Here is a 19001-nt window from a genome sequence, read left to right on the forward strand (position 1 = left end):
AAGAGAAAAAAGAGAAAGAACTCATGGACACAGACAACAGTGGGATGACTGCGGCGGGGTGGTGGTGGGAGGAGGTGAAAGAGAGTAAAAAGGGGAGAAATGGTAATGGAAAAAATGCAATAGAAAAGCAAACTATTAAAACAAACTGAGGAGTTTTATCCTAGCTTTTTCATTTATCAAAATCCATTCATGTTCTCAGTTCTTCTTAGGAATCTGCTTTATCTTTTTGCTGGATCCTTCATTAATGAGTTAAGTAGAATTTTACCCATGCTCACTATCTATTTTTATGAAAATTATGTTTTGAAAACTTTAGAATTATACTTTGGTAGTATCTGCAGTTTACCAGAAGAAACTCTCCCAGTGAAAACAGAGTTAGTAAGAGAAATATGATATGTCTAATGGTGCTAACATTATCATCATCCCTATTTTTCAGAGAAAGAAAGTGGAGAAGAGGAGACACATTGATTTCCCACTGCTAAAAGATGTCCCTCTGTGCTTGGGTTTGCAGCCGGGTAGTCTGGTTTGAATTTATTTCCTTAACCACCACACTACAATCCTTCTGCTATTCTACTCTGTTTAAGTGGTCTACTGGCCTCTAAAACTTTTCAAATCAATCACTTGATTATAAGTGATTTCAGACAGTCAATCAAGCAGAACCTGTAAAACACTGTTTTGCACTGGCCTGAAAGACTGAAGCACTTTGATTCTTTCTGCCTATCAAAACGATCACTGGCTGTGTATGGAACAGAATCAAAACTGATCAGTAAAATCTTTGTTTTCATCCTTTCCCCACACCTTGGTACTATCATTCTGAGGTACTGACGAGAAGAGTTCTGTATCTCAGAAGCCACAAAAGGCACATGAAATGCTTTGTGATTTTTTATGACTATCCCAGAAATGGAAAGTCAAAAGGAAAGACAAATTGCTAAGTATCTACTGCTAATGAACACAAATTCCATGTGTTGGTGCAGTCACGCAGCGAGTCAGAGTGTCTGCTGACAAGGAGAGACAGAGGGAAATTCAGGAAGCGGCTGTCACACTGAAGGAGGTGCGGCTAATGGGTCCAGAGCCAATTGCCAAATAAAGCCTTAGAATTTTTTCTGTAATTTTTCAAGGCTTAAGCTGGATAGTGGCTTTAAACTCTGCAAGATTAGAAATCTGCTAGCATGAAATCAATGATAAATTTTTTAAAGATTTTATTTGTTTACTTTAAGAGAGTGGGGAAAGGGGAGAGAGGGAGAGAAGCATCAATGTGTGGTTGCTTCTTGCACACTCCATACTGGGGGCCTGGCCCGCAACCCAGGCACGTGCCCTGACTGGGAATCGAACTGGCAATCCTTTGGTTCATAGCCCGTGCTCAGTCCACTGAGCTACACCAGCCAGGGCTCAGTGATTAATTTTAGGAAAACATGAATTCTCTTCCAATTTGGAGTGACTTTTTGTTTCATCAATCAAAACACATTGTTCAAAAATATCTGATAGCTTCGCTGAGATGGTAACAATCCCCTAGAAAATTACGTGTCAGATTGTTGTGGAGCTGAGGACCTTCTATGCTGAGAATGAGCAAGAACAACAGCTTTCTCACTCAGCCCATATGCACTGCTGCTGCTGAAATAGAAACAAACCAAGCCAACCAACCCTGCGGAAGAAAGCTTATGCAGGACTCAGCTAAAGACTATGTCAACTCAGACTGTATGGTCCCAGAAAAGTTATCTTTTTTTTTTTAAGAAGAAAGGTATCTTCATGGAAAATTATAAATAGTAGTACCAAGAACATGTTAATACTTTAAAATATATAATAATATCCTAAAGTTTATCAAATGCTTTCCTTTTCATTATTATGTTGAATAGCTACTAGGGAGGCAGAGAGAAGTATTATTTTTTACAGATAATACAAAGGCTAACTTATACCATGCAAGGAATAGTTGAAGAGCACTGGGAATATTTATTCTAGAGAAGGTTAAGTCTCAAGTGGACATAACGGTCTTTTCAAAAGAACCATACCTGTTCTGTACAGCATTTGCAATAACACATGGAGGAAAGACATAGGATATAAGGAGACTAATTTACGCACAGCAGAAGTCTGAAAATCATAGCCCTCTAAATATAGAATAAGTTGCCAATCAAAATAGGGAGGTTCCTATCATTGAGAATGTTCGAGCATAAGTTAGGTGGTGAATAACTGGGAAATAAACTACAGGAGAAAGGCAGGCATTAGGTGGAATGGTAGGACTAAGGACACTATGTTCTTCTCTGACTCACAGAGACTATGGAATGAAACTAGTTGATTAACCAGTAGCTAATTAAAATGTGTCCATTTTCCAAGTTGTCAATGATTCATTATAACTGTACCTTTACAATGCACAGAACGCCTTCATTCGTTTTTTCATCCGTACTGATTTTGAAATGTCCATTTTCATTGCCCTTTAGAATGGTAAAGTTGGCTCTCCAATTGGCACTCTTAACTAAATCCTTATCTTGTATAGGTATTCGTAAGATTTCCACATCGTATGTATTTTCCTCTACCGATACTGTATACTGGAACAGAAAGAACTCATTAAAAACTTACTTTATAAAGAAAGCTTTTACAAAGAAAGCAAAATGTTTCTTCTACTCCAAAGTTACTTGTTCTTAGAGTTTCCAGCTAAATTGTTTTAATCCATGAATCTCAAATAGTATTGTTTCATGAAGACATCGTTTAAATGAAAGACGAATTTCGTTACAAATGAAGACTGTTACTGGCCTTCAACAAGCGGTCAGAAATTAAATACTACTATGAACAAATAAAACAGATATGTATGTTTACTACTTAATTTTATTCAAAATATATACACTTCAAAGTATAATATTTATTAATTCAGATTAATTAACAAATGACAATAAACAGAGGTAGACTTGGGGATTATATACTCACAACATTTTGCAAGAAAGTAGGTGCATTGTCATTTGAATCTGTTACTGTTATGAGACAAGTCGATGTAGTCATCAATCCGAAAAACTGACCATCCATGTCTTGTACTTTAAGTATCAATTTGTACTTGTCTACAACCTTAAAACAAAGCAAATATTTAATTAGCTTTGAACAACTTTGTTTATATTTTTAAATGAAACTTTAATTGTACACTTTTCTATCGGTGTGCATCCAAGCTTTCATATTTGCATATACTCTAAAGATGTGGTAGACAGGGATAAAGCTGAAAAGGTAGGCAGAGATTCCAGTATAAATAAGGACCATACTAAGAATCTGCACTTATGCTTTAAATGGCAGGTAATAGGAAAAAATTTTCCTGAAGTCATAGGGGGAATACAAAATAAAAAAATTTGAGTTTCAGAAAGAACATCCTAAAGAATGTTGAGCAGAATTCAGAGTAAGCTCAGCTACGAGTCAAAGAAACCAGTTAAAGAGCTCCTAAAATAGTCTAACACAGGTAGTCCCAATCTGAGTCAGTATCAGTGAGGACAGATAACAATGGTGACAAGCAAGTTTCAGTGGGAGTCTGAATTCCATATACAAGCAAAGAGAGAAAGAGGGGTTGAGAATGATGCTCAGGTGTCCTACTTAGATAGACAGGCAAACAGGGGTATCACCAAGCAATACAGGATCTTCAAAAGAGAGCTCTCTGAGGAAGTGAGCTCTCTGAGAGAGCTCTTCAAAAGAGAGCTCTCTGAGGAAGTGAGCAAGTTGACAAGGAGGAACAAAAACAATTAGTTATGTTTGGTGTATATTGAATTGTACCTGCCTATGGAAAATCTAAGGGAAAAGGTCCAGAAGCCACCTTGGCACATGGTCCATAATTACGGAAGAGATCACAGCCAGAAATACCAATCTGGGAATCACCAGTACATATTGATAGATGGTGGCCAAATTGTGGCAGGAATCTGATATCCAGGAGAAGTTAAAGGAGGAGAGGAGCTGAGGATATAAGATAACAGCATTTCAACAGCTGAGGACATGAAGGAGAAATAAGAACAACAAAAGGACACCAACAACAAAAGATCAAAACAGCAGGAGGAAAACAAGAAATCCAAGAAACAAGAGAGTTTCTGTAATTGACTGACAATAGACAGGGATTGAAGGTAACTGGATTTGGCAATTAGGAAATCACTGTTAACTTCTGGGAATGGAGTTTTCCAGGCAGTGTGCTGCTGCTGATGAGGAAAAGGAATCATTAGTTGGTGACAGTCAGTTTTGTTGCCTTCCTCTCCTCTCTTACTATTCCTTAGCCACTCCTTATGATTTTGTTGTATGATTGTTCTCCATTTTCTATTTCCCACTATCCCATTCACAGGCTTCATTTTACCTATCTCCCTTCTGTATTGGAAAACATTCCAACCCCCAAATTCTCCACCCAGAGGTTTTTTGTGCATGTGAAATTGATCAATCCACCTCAGTCAATAACACATGGCTCACAGTTAAATTAAGCTAAAAAAATCAAGTCAATCAATCTTTCTGACTACCACGTTTCTCCTTACACATTGGCTATAACACCTATCTAGTCAAACAAAGCAATTTTAAAAATCAAATAAAATTATGCATAAAGAATTTGAATATAAAACACTATATATAACATATGTAGCATATGATATAACAGCGTATATGCTGTCCTGTCATATATGCTATTACTATCAACCAAATAGTGTTACGGATTTACAATAACTCATAAACCTTACCTCAAGAATCCTTTCCATATAAAAAGCACATATCTATAATAACTGGATAGAGATCAAGGTATGATTTATACTCATGGAAAAACAAAACAAATTGTCCTTTATGAGAATTAAATCCTTTACTAAGCTAGAACCAACTAGACACACATAAGAAAGTAAATTATATTTAATAATAACTTTCACAAGAAATATCTTTTGTTCCCAAACCTAAATACCAACTAATCTGTATTTCTATTTATTATGGCTTCTTGTACACACACACACAAAATAGAGGTAATATAAAAACCAGGTAATGTGCCCAGGAATTCTTATTACTTTATGCCTAAATAAAATAAAACGAAGGGCAAAGTACAACAAGAGGGAAGAGGGGGTCTCAACCTCCAGTAAAAAGACATTCCACAGCGTGTGAAAGCTACCTCTCTGTCCAGATACTGAGACACCATGGTGATTGCGCCTGAGGTGGGGTGCATGGAAAATTGCCCGGGCGCTTTTGGTGTCTGCTCCAAAATGCTGTACTTCAGGCGTGTATGCATGGTGTCTGGTTCATCTCTGTCCGTGGCACAAACCACCCCCACTGTGGTACCTACATGTTTTGAAAAAAAAAGTGTTAAATTTTCTGGAATTGACAAACACGTTTAGGAGTATCTACACCTTTTATGTATTTAAAATGTATTTCTTACCAGAGGTATTTCATCTTTACAGAATACTAATGAAGATGACTTCACATTTAAAATACAAAACACTTTGATGCTGAGAATTAAAGTATACTTTTACTTCACTCACAGCTCAAAATGTTTAATAGTAAGCTGCTAAAAACTTACTTAACAGACATTCAAAGATATTTTCAATACATGGTTCCATATATTGCAGTCACAAACCTAGTTGGAGAGATAGACCATGGCTCCCGAGTAAATCAGATTTCTTAAATTAAACTTTTGATTAATAATTAAATCAAGAGTGATTGAGGATGTATTAGTATGGATGGTCAAGTTGGAATTTCACAGCCCAATCCCTTTTCTAGCATGTTTTTGGTTTTCGGTAGTCTGATTTGCCTGGCTCTCCCCCACCCGTTTAGTATTCCCACACCACTGCCCTCAGGCCCACTTAATCCTCAGGAAGGGATTTTATTATATTTACCATTTGGGGAGAATTTGTCACCTGTATGGAATATAAGAATATTGTCCACATAAAGGATTTCAGGTATCAAAAAATACATATAGGTGGCATATTTATAGTGTAAGCATAGTGTTCTGATGAAAATGAAAATGTAACAAGTAGATCCATTTCTCCTATAATGCTGTATGGAAGGCCCACCCGAGGAACAACACATACATACATACAACCATACACATATATTGTATTTGAAGGAAGAAATCCAAGCAAATCTTTTAACACAAGGATACATCCATTTAAAATAATTCTGTTACTATAAAACATCCTTCAAGTTTATATATGTGTGTTCATTGTGTATATATGTGTCAATAGACATAGATAGCACAATATCTCTAAATTATATGTACATTTTATATATTTTTTTACATTTTATATAGTAGGGAATGTCCAATTGCATACTTATAACAAATGACAAGATTTCTGCAGTGGATCAATATGATGACATGAAGTAATAATCTTTTTACCCTAAGCAAATAGATGTTATTTATCTATCTTCTCATAGAAAAAGTTTATGATCTTTGTAAGGCATCACATTTTCTCCCTGCAATGTTACTGACAGTCAGGAAGACATAAACACTATTTTAATTCTCTGCATAGAGAATAGCTTTATTTACCATTCAAAGTCTTCCTAAAATCTTGAAAATTCCTTTTCATGGGTGTCATATGTCAATACCAATTGAGCAGCCTTTGTCCAAACCATCTGTACTTGGCTTAAAGCAAACTTAAGAGCACCTATTAGTTCAGAGTAACACAGCTTTAATTGGTCTGAACCTACTGGTGTTGAGACGCTTAAAATACCCAGGGCTAATCTGGGCATCAAGGTGTTTGCCTTTGATCCTTCTGTTACTTCCCACGAGAACAAAATCTTCAATAAAGAGTTTGAAAAGTCTCAGACTTGTGAAGCTAAAAATGTGATAGGTCAGCTAGTGAATGAAGTATAATTAACTCAATTTACAGGCCAAAGAATTCAAAGGGACTTCCATGAATTCCCACAGTGAGTTAATAACAGATTCCAAATCAAAAACTAGATTTCTTAAACTCCAAACCAATGATTTTTATTTGTGTAATTGTACAGTGTGATTAATAAAGAGGTCAACATCTGTGACATCAATTATCAAAGTAAAAAATAAAGGGAAATGCAAGCATAATAATGCAGTAAAGATCCAGGTAACTAGCAGAGACCTTAAAGGGCAAGTTAGCAAAGTCATAAGGGTATGACCAAGTCCACATTCTTTCAACTTTACTGTGAGCGGCTATTCTCCATATCACAAGCCTCAGAAGATATCATGAATGCCACATTTAAAAGCCAACTAAACTGAAACACTTTGGCTTTCCACATGTGAGAACAAGTTTTTAGCATGGAGAATATGTAAGTTCCTCTAACGTTATAAGGTAGTAAGGAAGTAGCAAGGTAGTAAAGTACTCAGTTTTAAAAAAACAATAGAAATTCGAGCTTTAAAAAATTGAATCATTAGCAGATATCATTCAATACCTCCCTACATAAACCTAATAAAAAAATCTATATTGATTTTAGTTCTTTTGCACATCCTGTCCTCCATGTCCTTTGCTTGAAGGTGAGAATATTAATAAACCCACATAATGATAACATAAAATAAAGTATATAAACCAAATAGGGTACAAAGCTTAAATAACAGCCATCTGCCTTTATAATTGTTGTAATATTGACTACACCACAAACTAATACAATATCCTCTAAGTTACACATTGTTTGTATTTGATAGGATTAAATATATTCTGTAGATAAAAACTGCTCCAATATCATTTCAGGATAATCAGCTTTGCATATAAAAAACTCAGTATCTCAAAAACGTACACAAGTATATTTAACATAAAATATTTTACTCTTAAAAATTGTCTTCCCATAAAGTCTAACAGGAAAGACCATTCTAAGTTTAACAAGGATAGATTTACTCCAAAGAAAGACCTGAACTGCTCTACCACGAAAATGAGCTTTGATAAAACTCAAAAGCAACAATACACTGAGAAAATACCTGCAATGTGACAAGTTAATAACCTTAATATGTAAAGAACACTTTCAAGTAGAATTTAAAACTAGTTTTAAAAAAAGATAAACACCAGGGAAAATAAGAGCAGAGGAAATGCACATTTTATTTTTAAAATATACAAATAACCCAAAGAAAATATGCACAAAAAATTTAAAAATATCTTGCCTTACCAAGTTTGCTGCTTTCTGGAACTTCAAAATTATAAACCTGTTCTGTGAAAATAGGGTGGTTGTCATTCTCATCCTCCACTCTGATGGGCAGTGGAAGCGGTAAGTCTGCTGAATACCCATCTGCAGTTGTTGCATAGGCAATCAGCTGAAACACAGGAAAAAGCAAGGTCAGTAGCCCATTGATATGAGAGTCTAGCAAGAAAGAATATTGTGCTTTATCCACTACCTTCTCTACGAGTCTTTTCAATAATAAACTGCTTAGTTTCTTCTCAGTGGTTTTTTTTTTCATCATCAAAGCATCAAATGGAGAAACACTTTTAGTAAAGAGCACCTAGTATTTGATAGAAATGTCTATATTTCAAATAAAGCTTCAGAGTACAGGGAAGTCGTGGATAACTCTGTAGACTAGACTGAGAAATTAAATGCAAACATGCAGACTAGGATTCGAGTCCTTATTCTCTCCATAATCAGAAAGTTTTATTGGAGAAAACAAACCCATTTCAATGGGGTAAATCACTACTGTATCATATAAATAAAGCCCTAAATTCCAATCTTGAAACTATCAAGCCTTTTTATTGTTTTACTTCATAGATCACATATTTTAAGAGTTTTTCGAACAAAATCCATGCGCCAATTGTTGCATTGCTAAGTAATTAAAGGCACTGTAATGCTGAAAAAAATATATTTCCATTCAATATATAATTACAGCACTGAGCTGGTCATTTTTTAAGCCAAAACAAAGAAATGTCATGCAGCGGACATCAGTTACATTTGTTTACTCAGATCTCTCTCTTCTTCTAGAACTCCTTTTTCTTATGGGGAATCACTGTCCCTGCACCACAGGGATGACCACATAACCTCACAGCATTTACCATGTTACACTAAAAGTTGTCTAAGTTACTCCCTGTTCACTGAAAGTTCGTCCATATCAGAACGCTGGCTTATTAACCCTTGTTTGGGTTAGGTTTCTCACTTTTGATTCCTAATCAAGTTTTCAGACAGGATGAGAGATCGTACAACTGGAAGGAAGACAAAAAGCAAAGAGAAAGAGGGAAGCCTGTGCCACGTCCTGGAGAGAGGAGATTATACTCGGACAGGAGAGAATGAGGATATCTCATAAGCAAAAACAACTCCTGGAAACTTACTGGAATTTATATTCAAATACAACTAAAGCTCATTTCAAGCAACCACAGAAGTTAAGATAACAAGCAGAAAGTATTCAAAAATATTGCATAATCAATTCCCTTTAACTTTAAGATACCCACTACGAAGAGGGCACAAGCAGACAGGAAAGAGTAGATGGAATATCAGAAGAAACACAGTTTAATCACTTAAAGTCATGTTTATCAACAAAACTCCTACATCAAAAACATCATATTCTTCACGATCCACAGGCTTAGTGCAATACAGATTCCCAGTGTCTTTGTCTATGAAAAACAAATTTAAGGGTTCTTGGTCAACTCCACGTCCACTTATTGAATAGAAGACGGTATAGTTCTGTGCTGCATCAGACTGAACCTAAAAGGAAAAAAATATATACATGTAAAAATTCAAATTAAATTCTGTTAAAATGCTGATCTTTAAAAATGCAGTTTGAGTGTTTATATTTTTATTTTAAAGAGATGATTTAACTAAAATAATCACATGTCATTTCATCAACACAAACATTTGGCAAAAGATTTTTTTAAGCTGCTCAAATTTATTCAAAGCAGTAACCCCCCCAAAATCTAATTACAAACAACAAACATAATTTTACATTTAGTGATTTAGCAGAAAAGAGCGAGACAAACAGGGACTCTCACATATGGTAAAGGGAACCCTAATTGGAATGTTCCTTTGGAGGGGAACTGACAAAAACTAAAAGAATGAGTGATGAAAACAAACAGGAAAGTCTCTTCCTGGTGGAGAAAACAGAAAGTCCAAAGGGACCAGAGCAGGGCTATGCTAGGAGTGTCCAAGGAGCAGCCAGAAGGCCACTGTGGCTGAGACAGCCGGGAGAAAGGAGCAGGAGGTGAAGAGGAATGCGGTGGTAAGGGCCACATCAGGTAAGCGATTCCAAGGATGTTGGCTTTTCCTTGGAGTGAGCTGAAGAGGTAATTCAGACAACACTAACATTATCTGAGTTATATTTTAAAAGGATAATGCCTTGATGTTTTGTTAAAACTAGACTTGGATGTATAGGAAAGGGAAGAAACCGGAAGACCATTTAGAAAGTTACTATAATAATTCAGGGGAGGGTGGTAGTTTGTTAGACTAGCATCGTAGCAGCAGAGGGGGTGACAGGTGGTTAGATTCTGGTTAGCAATTTGAAGGTATAGCCAATGGGATTTGCCAGTGGGTCGGATGTGTGGTGCAAAGACAGAAGCCGAAGCTGACACTATCTCAGAGGATGCTAGTACCCCTCCATGTCTCCTCAGTAGATGAGCCCGTAGAAAAGCTGTGGTACATTTACACAATAGAATATTACTTGGCTGTAAAAAGAGAAGAAAATCTTTTTTAAGCATATTTTATTGACTATGCTATTACAGTTGTCCTATTTTTTTATCCGCCTTACCCCTTCCACCCTGCACCCCCCGCCACCAGCACTCTCCTGTAGTTCATGTTCATGAGTCGTACATAGAAGTTCTTTGGCTTCTCCATTTCCTATACTATTCTTAACTTCCTCCTGTCTATTTTGTACTTACCATTTATGCTTCTTATACCCTGTACCTTTTCCCCCATTATCCCCCTCCATCCTCCCCACAGATAACCCTCCATGTGATCTCCATTTCTGTTTCTGTTTTAATTGTTTGCTTAGTTTGTTTTTGGTTTTGTTTTTTTAAGTTCAGTTGTTGATGGTTGTGAGTTTGTTTTCATTGTATTGTTTATAGTTTTAATCTTTTTCTCTTTCTTAGATAAGTTCTTTTAACATTTCATATGATGATGAACTCCCTTTTTACCTTCTCTGGGAAGCACTTTATTTGCCCTTCCATTCTAAATGATAGCTTTGCCTGGACGGAGTAATCTTGGATATAGGTCCTTGCCTTTCATGACTTGGAATACTTCTTTCTAGCCCCTTCTTGCCTGTAAGGTCTCTTTTGAGAAATCAGCTGACAGTCCGATGGGAACTCCTTTGTAGGTAACACTCTTCTATTCCCTTGCTGCTTTTAAGATTCTCTCCTTATATTTAATCTTTGGCAATTTAATTATGACATGTCTTGGTGTGTTACTAAAAGAAAATCTTAACCTCTGCGACAGCATAGATGGACCAGGAGAGTATTATGCTAAGTGAAATACACCAGTCAGAGAAAGACAAATGCCCTTCATCAGATCTCACCTATATGTGGAATCTAATGAACAAAATAAAGTAACAAACAAAATAGAAACAGACTCATAGATATAGAAAACAGACTGACCACTGTCAGAGGGGAGGGGTATTAGGAGGCTGGGTAGGATAAGTGAAGGGATCAAGCAAAAAAACCCCACAATCTCATAGACACAGAGAACAGTATGGTGATTATCAGAGGGAAAGGGGTGTTAGGGGAGGTAGAAAAGGGTAAAGAGGGGATAAATGCTAATGGCAAGAGGCTTGACTTGGTTGGTGAACACACACTACACTGTACTGATGATGTAGTTTAGAATTGTACACCTGGAACCCTTATAATTTTATTAAACACTGTCACCCCAATGATCTAATTAAAAGATAATTGTTCTAAAAAAATCTTTGTTGGTATTAAAATTTATGGCTCAACATGGGGTTTCCCTAAAGAAAGGCACTTCTCTGACTCCCTTGCAACTAAGCGTGGCCACAGAGAAAGGACGGGCCAACGGACTGTGAACAAAAATAACACATGCAAGATCCAAACTGTGCTCTAGAAGGTGGCCGAGTGTGTGCTTTCATTTGGACACGGCGATGAACCATCTCGAATGTGCAGGGATGGCCAAGCTGAAAAATAGAGAAGCCTGGGTCCTTGGTGTTCACTCAAATTAGACTCTCTTTGCCAGATCACATATTTACATGAGAGGAATAAATCTCTGTTATGCCCAAGCCATTATCATTTGAGATCCTGGTAAAATGCAGTTATACTGGTATCCTATAATAATGCAGGAATTAAATTAACTGAAAACAATAAATGGATATGGGGCTCAATATGTATTTCACTTGGGACTCAATATGTATTTCATCCTCCTTCCACCATGTTCTCTTGCAGTGTAGTCATTTAAAGATTCAACCAAAAACTTTCCATTTCCCAGAGTCCCTTGAAACCACAGCTGGATTTAAATGCAGACAACCAGGTGTGCCTGCATGAGATGTGGAATGCATAAGTGAGTTAGATGTCCCATTTGTTCTGTTTTTGCTGACATTGTGTTTCTCCTCTCCTCCCCTCCCCTCCCTTCCCTTCTCCTCTGTCTCCTCTCTTCTTTTTTTTTCTTTCTTGCAGCAGCAGAAGTTCCAGTAGTTTTTCAAATGCTTTGTGGATACTGAGAGAGAGGGTATGAATTAACCTGCGTCCTGACTGGAGCAGTAAGCTTTTCTAGACCTGCACTAAGAGAAACAACTTCCTGACTGTGGTGATTTCTTGACCATGACAATGGCACTTTGGTTCTAGCATTAGTGGCTTCACCATCGTGGAGAAAGCAGCATGTCCCTTGGTGGTGGCTTCTATGGTTCATTCTTGAAAATTCAGCCTAAAATCTGTTTCTTTGGTCTCCCCAATTATTCTATAAACTGTTTAACACAGTGTAGTAAATCCCAATCTGCTAATTACTTAGTGAGACATATGTTCTCTACAATGAAAACCTATCCGACAAACTCCAATGCCCCTACAACAGAAAGGATGAAGCTACTGTTAACTAAGATGGGAAAATGGTTTTAGGAAAAAATTCAAATACTTGATTCGCATATGTTAAGTTTGGAATGTCTGAGTATTTCCAAGTGGGAATATCAATTAGGCAGTTTGGGCTTGACATATGAAGGCTTAGGTCTCCAATGTATAAATGGTACTTAAACTATGAGACTGGACGAAATCACCAAGAGAATGCATATAAATAAACATAAAAAAAATTTAGAGACTGTGCTGGTGGAGGATGAAGGTGAGTGGGAAGAAGAGCAAGGAAGAACAAGCGAAACATTAAGTGGAAGACAGGCAAATGGTGTCCTAGAAACCAAATGAAGACAGTATTTTCAGGAGAAGACAGAGGTCAGCAGAAGACAGGTTATGTCAAATGTGCGCACATATGTCAAAGTAATGAGGCCTGAGAACTGGTGGCTGGCTTAGCAATGCTCCAATCAGTATAACTTTGGTAATCAGACATTATTTCTTAATATGCCTCATTAGGCTTAAATTAATAATCAAAAAGAAGAGGCAAAGGTCTAGCACTAGGTACAATAAAAAGTAAGTGTGAGAGACCCTGAAAGGATAGTTAAAAATGTAAATAAATAGCATACATTGATACAAAAAACAGCAACCACAGTAACAGAAATGTAAATAGAAAAGCCATAGTCCTACTTCAGTAATTGTTTTCATTCCATTAAGATCTCCATGAAAAGTAAACCTTGCCCTGCTTAAAAACTTCTCCTTGTGTTTAGGAAAAAGTTAAACTTCTCAACAGAATACACATGTTCCATTATGGTTTGACCCCCAGCCTGCCCCTACCACCCCATCTCCCTACTCCACTGCTGCCATACCTGGGATCCCAGACTAGGCTACCCTGAGCCCGAAGAGCTATGCTCACCTCCACCACCGTACCTCCATCTTCTTCCACAACCAGGTACCTGCAAACACTTTCCCATCCGTCGCCTAGCTCAAATGTCTCCTCGTCTACACTTTTCTTGTTTTCTCCATTTCATCTCAGAACTTGATGCTTACCCCATGGATTCTCTCATCACCCAAGCCCATCTCTGACATTGCACTGGTCACTCAGTATTGTAATCAATGACCTATTCCTGTCTTCCTCACTGGGCTGAAAAACTACATGAGAGCAAGGGCCATGAGCAAACCTATTTCTAGCTTTAGTACTTAGAGTAGGGTCTTTCACAGGATGTGCAGGTGTTCAATAAATGAATGAAAAAAAAAAGAAAGCTGCTGAATGAATGAACTAGCAAAGATCACTTAATGGCTACTGAGTCCTCACATTAGTATTAGTTTTTTAGTGGTTTTGTAATTCTTCTCATTAACAGTTTCTAGTAATTTTCTCATTTTACTCACTTTTATTATGCTTATGGTTTTACCAATATCTTCAAACAAATGTGTTTCTTTAAATACTTAAAGGGTTATAAAAGTTGAATAAAACATGCTTTTAGAATGAAAACACTCCCAATGGGAAGGAATGCAAAACCTACTTGTTGAAGAAACAAAGGAAAGGGGCCCAAGGAATTCTCTTGCATTGAGCAGGGAATAGGTGCCCATCTCCTCTTGGAACGCCGGAGAACCGTTTCTCTAGCGTGTCTTTTCCTCGGTACCTGCGTTTGGAGAAAGAAAATTAACGAACAAAAGCATCACAGCCTACTTTGTTGTAAGATAATGGACAGCCCATGGACCTAACGCCTCCCTGGAGGGTCTGTCTCCACAATTCCATGCTGAAGCTACAGACCAGACAAGAAAGTCTTTTTCATTAGAAGGGTCAGGAAGACTACATCGCGACTGCAAAGGTTTCACAAACTACAGAATTTCCATTCACTTAGCTTTTTAACACTTCCTATACTTTCTGGTTAGGAAAATCATCACAGTACTTACTCTTAGTTTTTCTTCTTCTTTATCCTCTTTGCAACAATCTATAAACAGGTCTTACTTGTTTTTATTCTGCTAAAACCTCATACTCTCAGGAGAAGCAGAGCAAGAAAATGCATGTTCTTCACTGCCTTAACACTCTATCTGCCCTGTGCAGTGTGGTAGCCCTGGCCATCTGTGGCTACTGAAATTTAAACTAATTAAAATTAAATAAAATATAAAGTCCCATCCTTCAGTTACACTAGCCACATGCCAACTACTCAGTAGCCATCAATATTGGGCTGTGATACCAGAGAGTGGAGATTTTCACACATTTTCATCATTGCAAAATATTCTATGGGACTTTATAGTCATTTCCATTTCATTTCATGGTATAGCAGAGAAGACATTTTGTTACTGAAGAATGAATTAATTATTTTTATTAAACACCTATTAAAGTGCTCAGCAGTTATTGAAATTGATGCAGTTAACATCGGTTAGTCGTGATCCAATCCAAACCTTTCATTCCTGTCACTACTTTCGTAACACATTCTTCATGATGTAGAATCGACAGCTGCAGCGAATAATCAACCCCCTGAGTGACGGTCAGTACCATGCCACACACACTCTTATTCCTACGTACTCTGGGATTTCCGTCTGAACCACTGCGGGTTCCTACTTTAGCGTCAGAACCACTGTGAGTTCCTGAAGTCAGCCTCATATCCACTAGAAACCACTGCTCTTAACATGAACTTAACATACACCTACTGACTGTGGGTAAATGAGGTATTACTAAGGCTATAATATAAGCAAAAAGGAGGTTAATTTATGCCTTCAAATAGATAACTACAAATAAATTGTTTACACTAATAAAAAGATCTGAGTCTTGTAATAGAGGGGTAACCAAACTGCCACTGCCTCACAAAAGCCATTACTTATACGTTAGGGGTAGAAGAAGCCTTCACAGAGGAAGTGGCATTTAGATTTCAAAAGGCAAAACCCCAGTTTTACCCAGTGTTGGGGGGGAGGGTAAGGAAATGACAGTAAACACATGGTAAGAAAAACGAAGAGCAAAGGAAGAAAAAATCCTACTTACTCTTTGGTCCTCTTGGCAATTTTTTTCAAAAATATTTAAATGAAAAGAAAAGCCAGCCTGAAAATGTCAGCATGCTTAAAATACCTTCTGATGTTCCAGGAGCACAGGAATCTCCTTCTGGGTCTGTCTCCTCGTGTCAGAAAGTCGTATGGTGAATGACCTTTTCTCATCAGATAACACAACAGCTCGGGCTGTGTATACTGACCCATCACCTAGAACTCTGAAATCAGGGTCACTTGACTGGATGAGGTCTGCAGACTTGAGGCACTCTTGCAAATTAACTGCAAATAAAAATGTCCATGTTGTAAAGCAGAAATACATGCAAAAAAGTATTAAAATAACTTACACAATTATCTTCAAAATCATGAAGTAGAATGAAATAAACCAATTGCATTGCATTTGCCAAATATCTTAACCAGTCTCTCTACATGTATTTTTTAAAAAGACAATTTTCTTTCAAATACCACACAGCAGAAAGAAGGAGCTCCTACCCTTCGTGACAACACAGATGGAACTGGAAAGCATTATGCTAAGTGAAGTAAGCTAGGCAGTGAAAGACAAATACCATATGATCTCACCTATAAGTGGAACCTAATTAACAAAACAAACTGGCAAGAAAAATATAGCCAGAAACATTGAAATCGATGACAAACTGACAGTAACTGGAGGGGACAAGGAAATAATGTGGGAAAGAAGGGAAAAGGATGAAATGAACATGCATTAGGGACCCATGGACAGAGACAGCGGGGGTGGGATGGAGGGTGGGAGGTGGGCATGGGTAGGGCAGGGGAAAGTGCTGGTGGGAAAATGGAGACAACTGTAAAAATAAATTTAAAAAAGTTAAAAAAATGTGCATTGTTAAAACAAAGACAATTTTCTTTCAGTTAAAAAATAATTCTTGATTATATATTTGTATTAAATAGGATGCTTTAAAACTTTATGTGCTTCTAAAAGACTTAAGAAAATGATCTTCCTATAAAAGCCATGTGTGTATAAAAGAGGTGTGTATATCGTAGTGGTGACATAGCTGCGCTACATGCCCCCACACACACCTGAGTAAATAAACAGAACAGTTTCCTGAACAATAGAGTCTGGATCTTTTAATACACACCTGTCTTCAGTCCCAACAGCGATGCAGTGTGAGAGGTACGGAAACAGTCAAGTAGGACAAATGGACCTAGGAATCCATTCCCCAGGCACTTTTTTGTTACACTCCCACCTAACCCCCCCACCCCCACCCAACTTTCACCCTCAGGGCTCACAGTTCTCTTTGTGTTCCCCGTGTATCAAAACTCCCCATGAAAAGTCCACATGGGGTCTTCTCTCCCTGGGAATTTTGCCTTCTAATAAAAGGTAAGCAAATATAGACATCAATTTAAGTGTTTTATGCTTACATGAAAATATCGAATCTATCCCATCCTTCAACAGTCTGCCTTACTAGAAACCAAACTGATAAATATTCACTTAAGTAATGATCTCTCAAAGAATTCATGGTATCCATGCATCGCATTTTCTCTTCAACCCTAATCTGTCTCAGGTGGAAACGTTTAGTCGAATAGAAGTGAACATCTGTAGGGGTGATGACCTATTTCTCTCACCTTCGTGTTTTTAGCAGTTGATAATCGCTGGCCTATTTCCCAGGAGGAGCACCCATAACCTCTCCTTACAACTTTTCCTTTCTCTCTCCCAATAGGAATAAAAGTGACATTTGTTTAATAAAATTGAGTGAGGCACTATACCCAGAAGTGGTATATATACTTTGCTGAGAAACTCTTTGACCTCTCTGGGACAAGCTATGTACCCTTTTTAAAAAATCAGAATGCTTTCCTCCAATATTCCCTGCACTACAGGAAAAGTGTGCCTGGGCATAACTTCCTGCTGTTGAAAGTTTAAGGTTTCCTAACCTCTCCGTGTGCAGATGACTAAATTCCCTTTTGAATGGAGTGGCTCACCTTTGTTTCTCAATGCAGCCAGTGCATTGTTAAGACCCTGCTCTGATTCTCGCAGCTCCTTATCTATAGTTCTCTAGTGCTACCATCCTAGAGCAATGAAAGGTTATGTCCTACTACATGTAATTTTTTATGCAATTTTAAACCCTTAAGCATGAACGACTACAAAAACATAGCTTAGAACATTAGCACTAACATAAACCACAGAATTTAATGCAGCTATAAAGATCAGAAACATATATTTAAATTACCTTGAATTGTATCTAAGTATAAATAAGCAGGCTAATTCCACAATGCAAAGGTTGGATAACCTTCTCTTCCCTATGTAGGTAAACTAAATTCGTTTTAAAAACACTGTTTTGAAATTTCTCACCTCTGCCAACCAATTTGTCCGCCTCTAGTTTAGAAGGTGTATTAAGTATCACCTTTCTGCAGGCTTCACAAGCAAAATCGAAGACCTAGAATTAAAAAAAAGTTCACATGAATACAATAAAGAACAAAGTTTTAGTTACACAAGATGGATTCTAGTGATTTGTACAGCATGGCAATTATAGTTAACAATGCTGTATTGTATGCTTAAAATTAAAATGGTAACAAATAATGAGGATGAGAGGAAATGTTTATGGCGCAGACCTTGGTGATGACTTCACACATATCTCGTAAACACGTTGCCAAACTCATCATTTCATAGCATGTGGATGGATACTTTCTGAGCAGACCTTGTATACTTATCTCCAAACTCATCATTAAATATGCACAGCTTTGTGTATGTAAATCTTACCTTAATAAAGTATTTTTTTAAATATGGTAAATAACAAAATTGCACGATCATCTTAACAGATGTAAAGCAAGCAATTGACGAAATTCAACATCCATTTATATTTAAAAATGCTCAACAGACTAAGAATAGAAAGGAAGTTGCTCAACACGAGCAAGGGCACCTACAAAAACCAGCTACCATCACACTCACTGGGGGACTGCTCTCCTCTGACCTGAGGAACAGGACAGTGATGCCGGCCCTCACCACTTCTGTTCAACATTGTGTAAAGCTTCTAGCCAGGGTAATTACAGAGACAAGGAAAATTAAAGGCACAACGAGGAAGGAAGTAAAAGTGTCTCTATTGGCATATGATAAGACCATACACATAGAAAATCTCAAGGAATCCACCAAAGGAAAATCCAAAACAATGAGTTCAGCAAGGCTCCAGGATATAATACCAAAGTACAAAA

General features: G+C 37.3%; 1 protein-coding gene across 2 annotated transcripts in view; it reads right to left on the reverse strand.

The window, feature by feature from the left end:
* Window positions 1–19001, reverse strand: part of DSC3 (desmocollin 3) — a 48662-nt gene that overhangs the window by 17930 nt on the left and 11731 nt on the right. For both annotated transcript variants that reach the window (XM_037032408.1, XM_037032411.1), the window contains exons 2-9: window positions 18145–18229; window positions 15907–16103; window positions 14360–14479; window positions 9400–9555; window positions 8038–8182; window positions 5084–5250; window positions 2914–3048; window positions 2352–2537 (exon numbers count right to left, since the gene is read on the reverse strand). In XM_037032408.1, coding sequence (XP_036888303.1) covers window positions 2352–2537; window positions 2914–3048; window positions 5084–5250; window positions 8038–8182; window positions 9400–9555; window positions 14360–14479; window positions 15907–16103; window positions 18145–18229 — 1191 coding nt within the window. The remainder of the gene's footprint in view (window positions 1–2351; window positions 2538–2913; window positions 3049–5083; window positions 5251–8037; window positions 8183–9399; window positions 9556–14359; window positions 14480–15906; window positions 16104–18144; window positions 18230–19001) is intronic.

Source organism: Sturnira hondurensis, unplaced genomic scaffold, assembly GCF_014824575.4.
Source record: "Sturnira hondurensis isolate 20B ecotype Veracruz unplaced genomic scaffold, ASM1482457v3 Scaffold0001872, whole genome shotgun sequence".
In the NCBI taxonomy this organism is placed as follows: Eukaryota; Metazoa; Chordata; class Mammalia; order Chiroptera; family Phyllostomidae; genus Sturnira; species Sturnira hondurensis.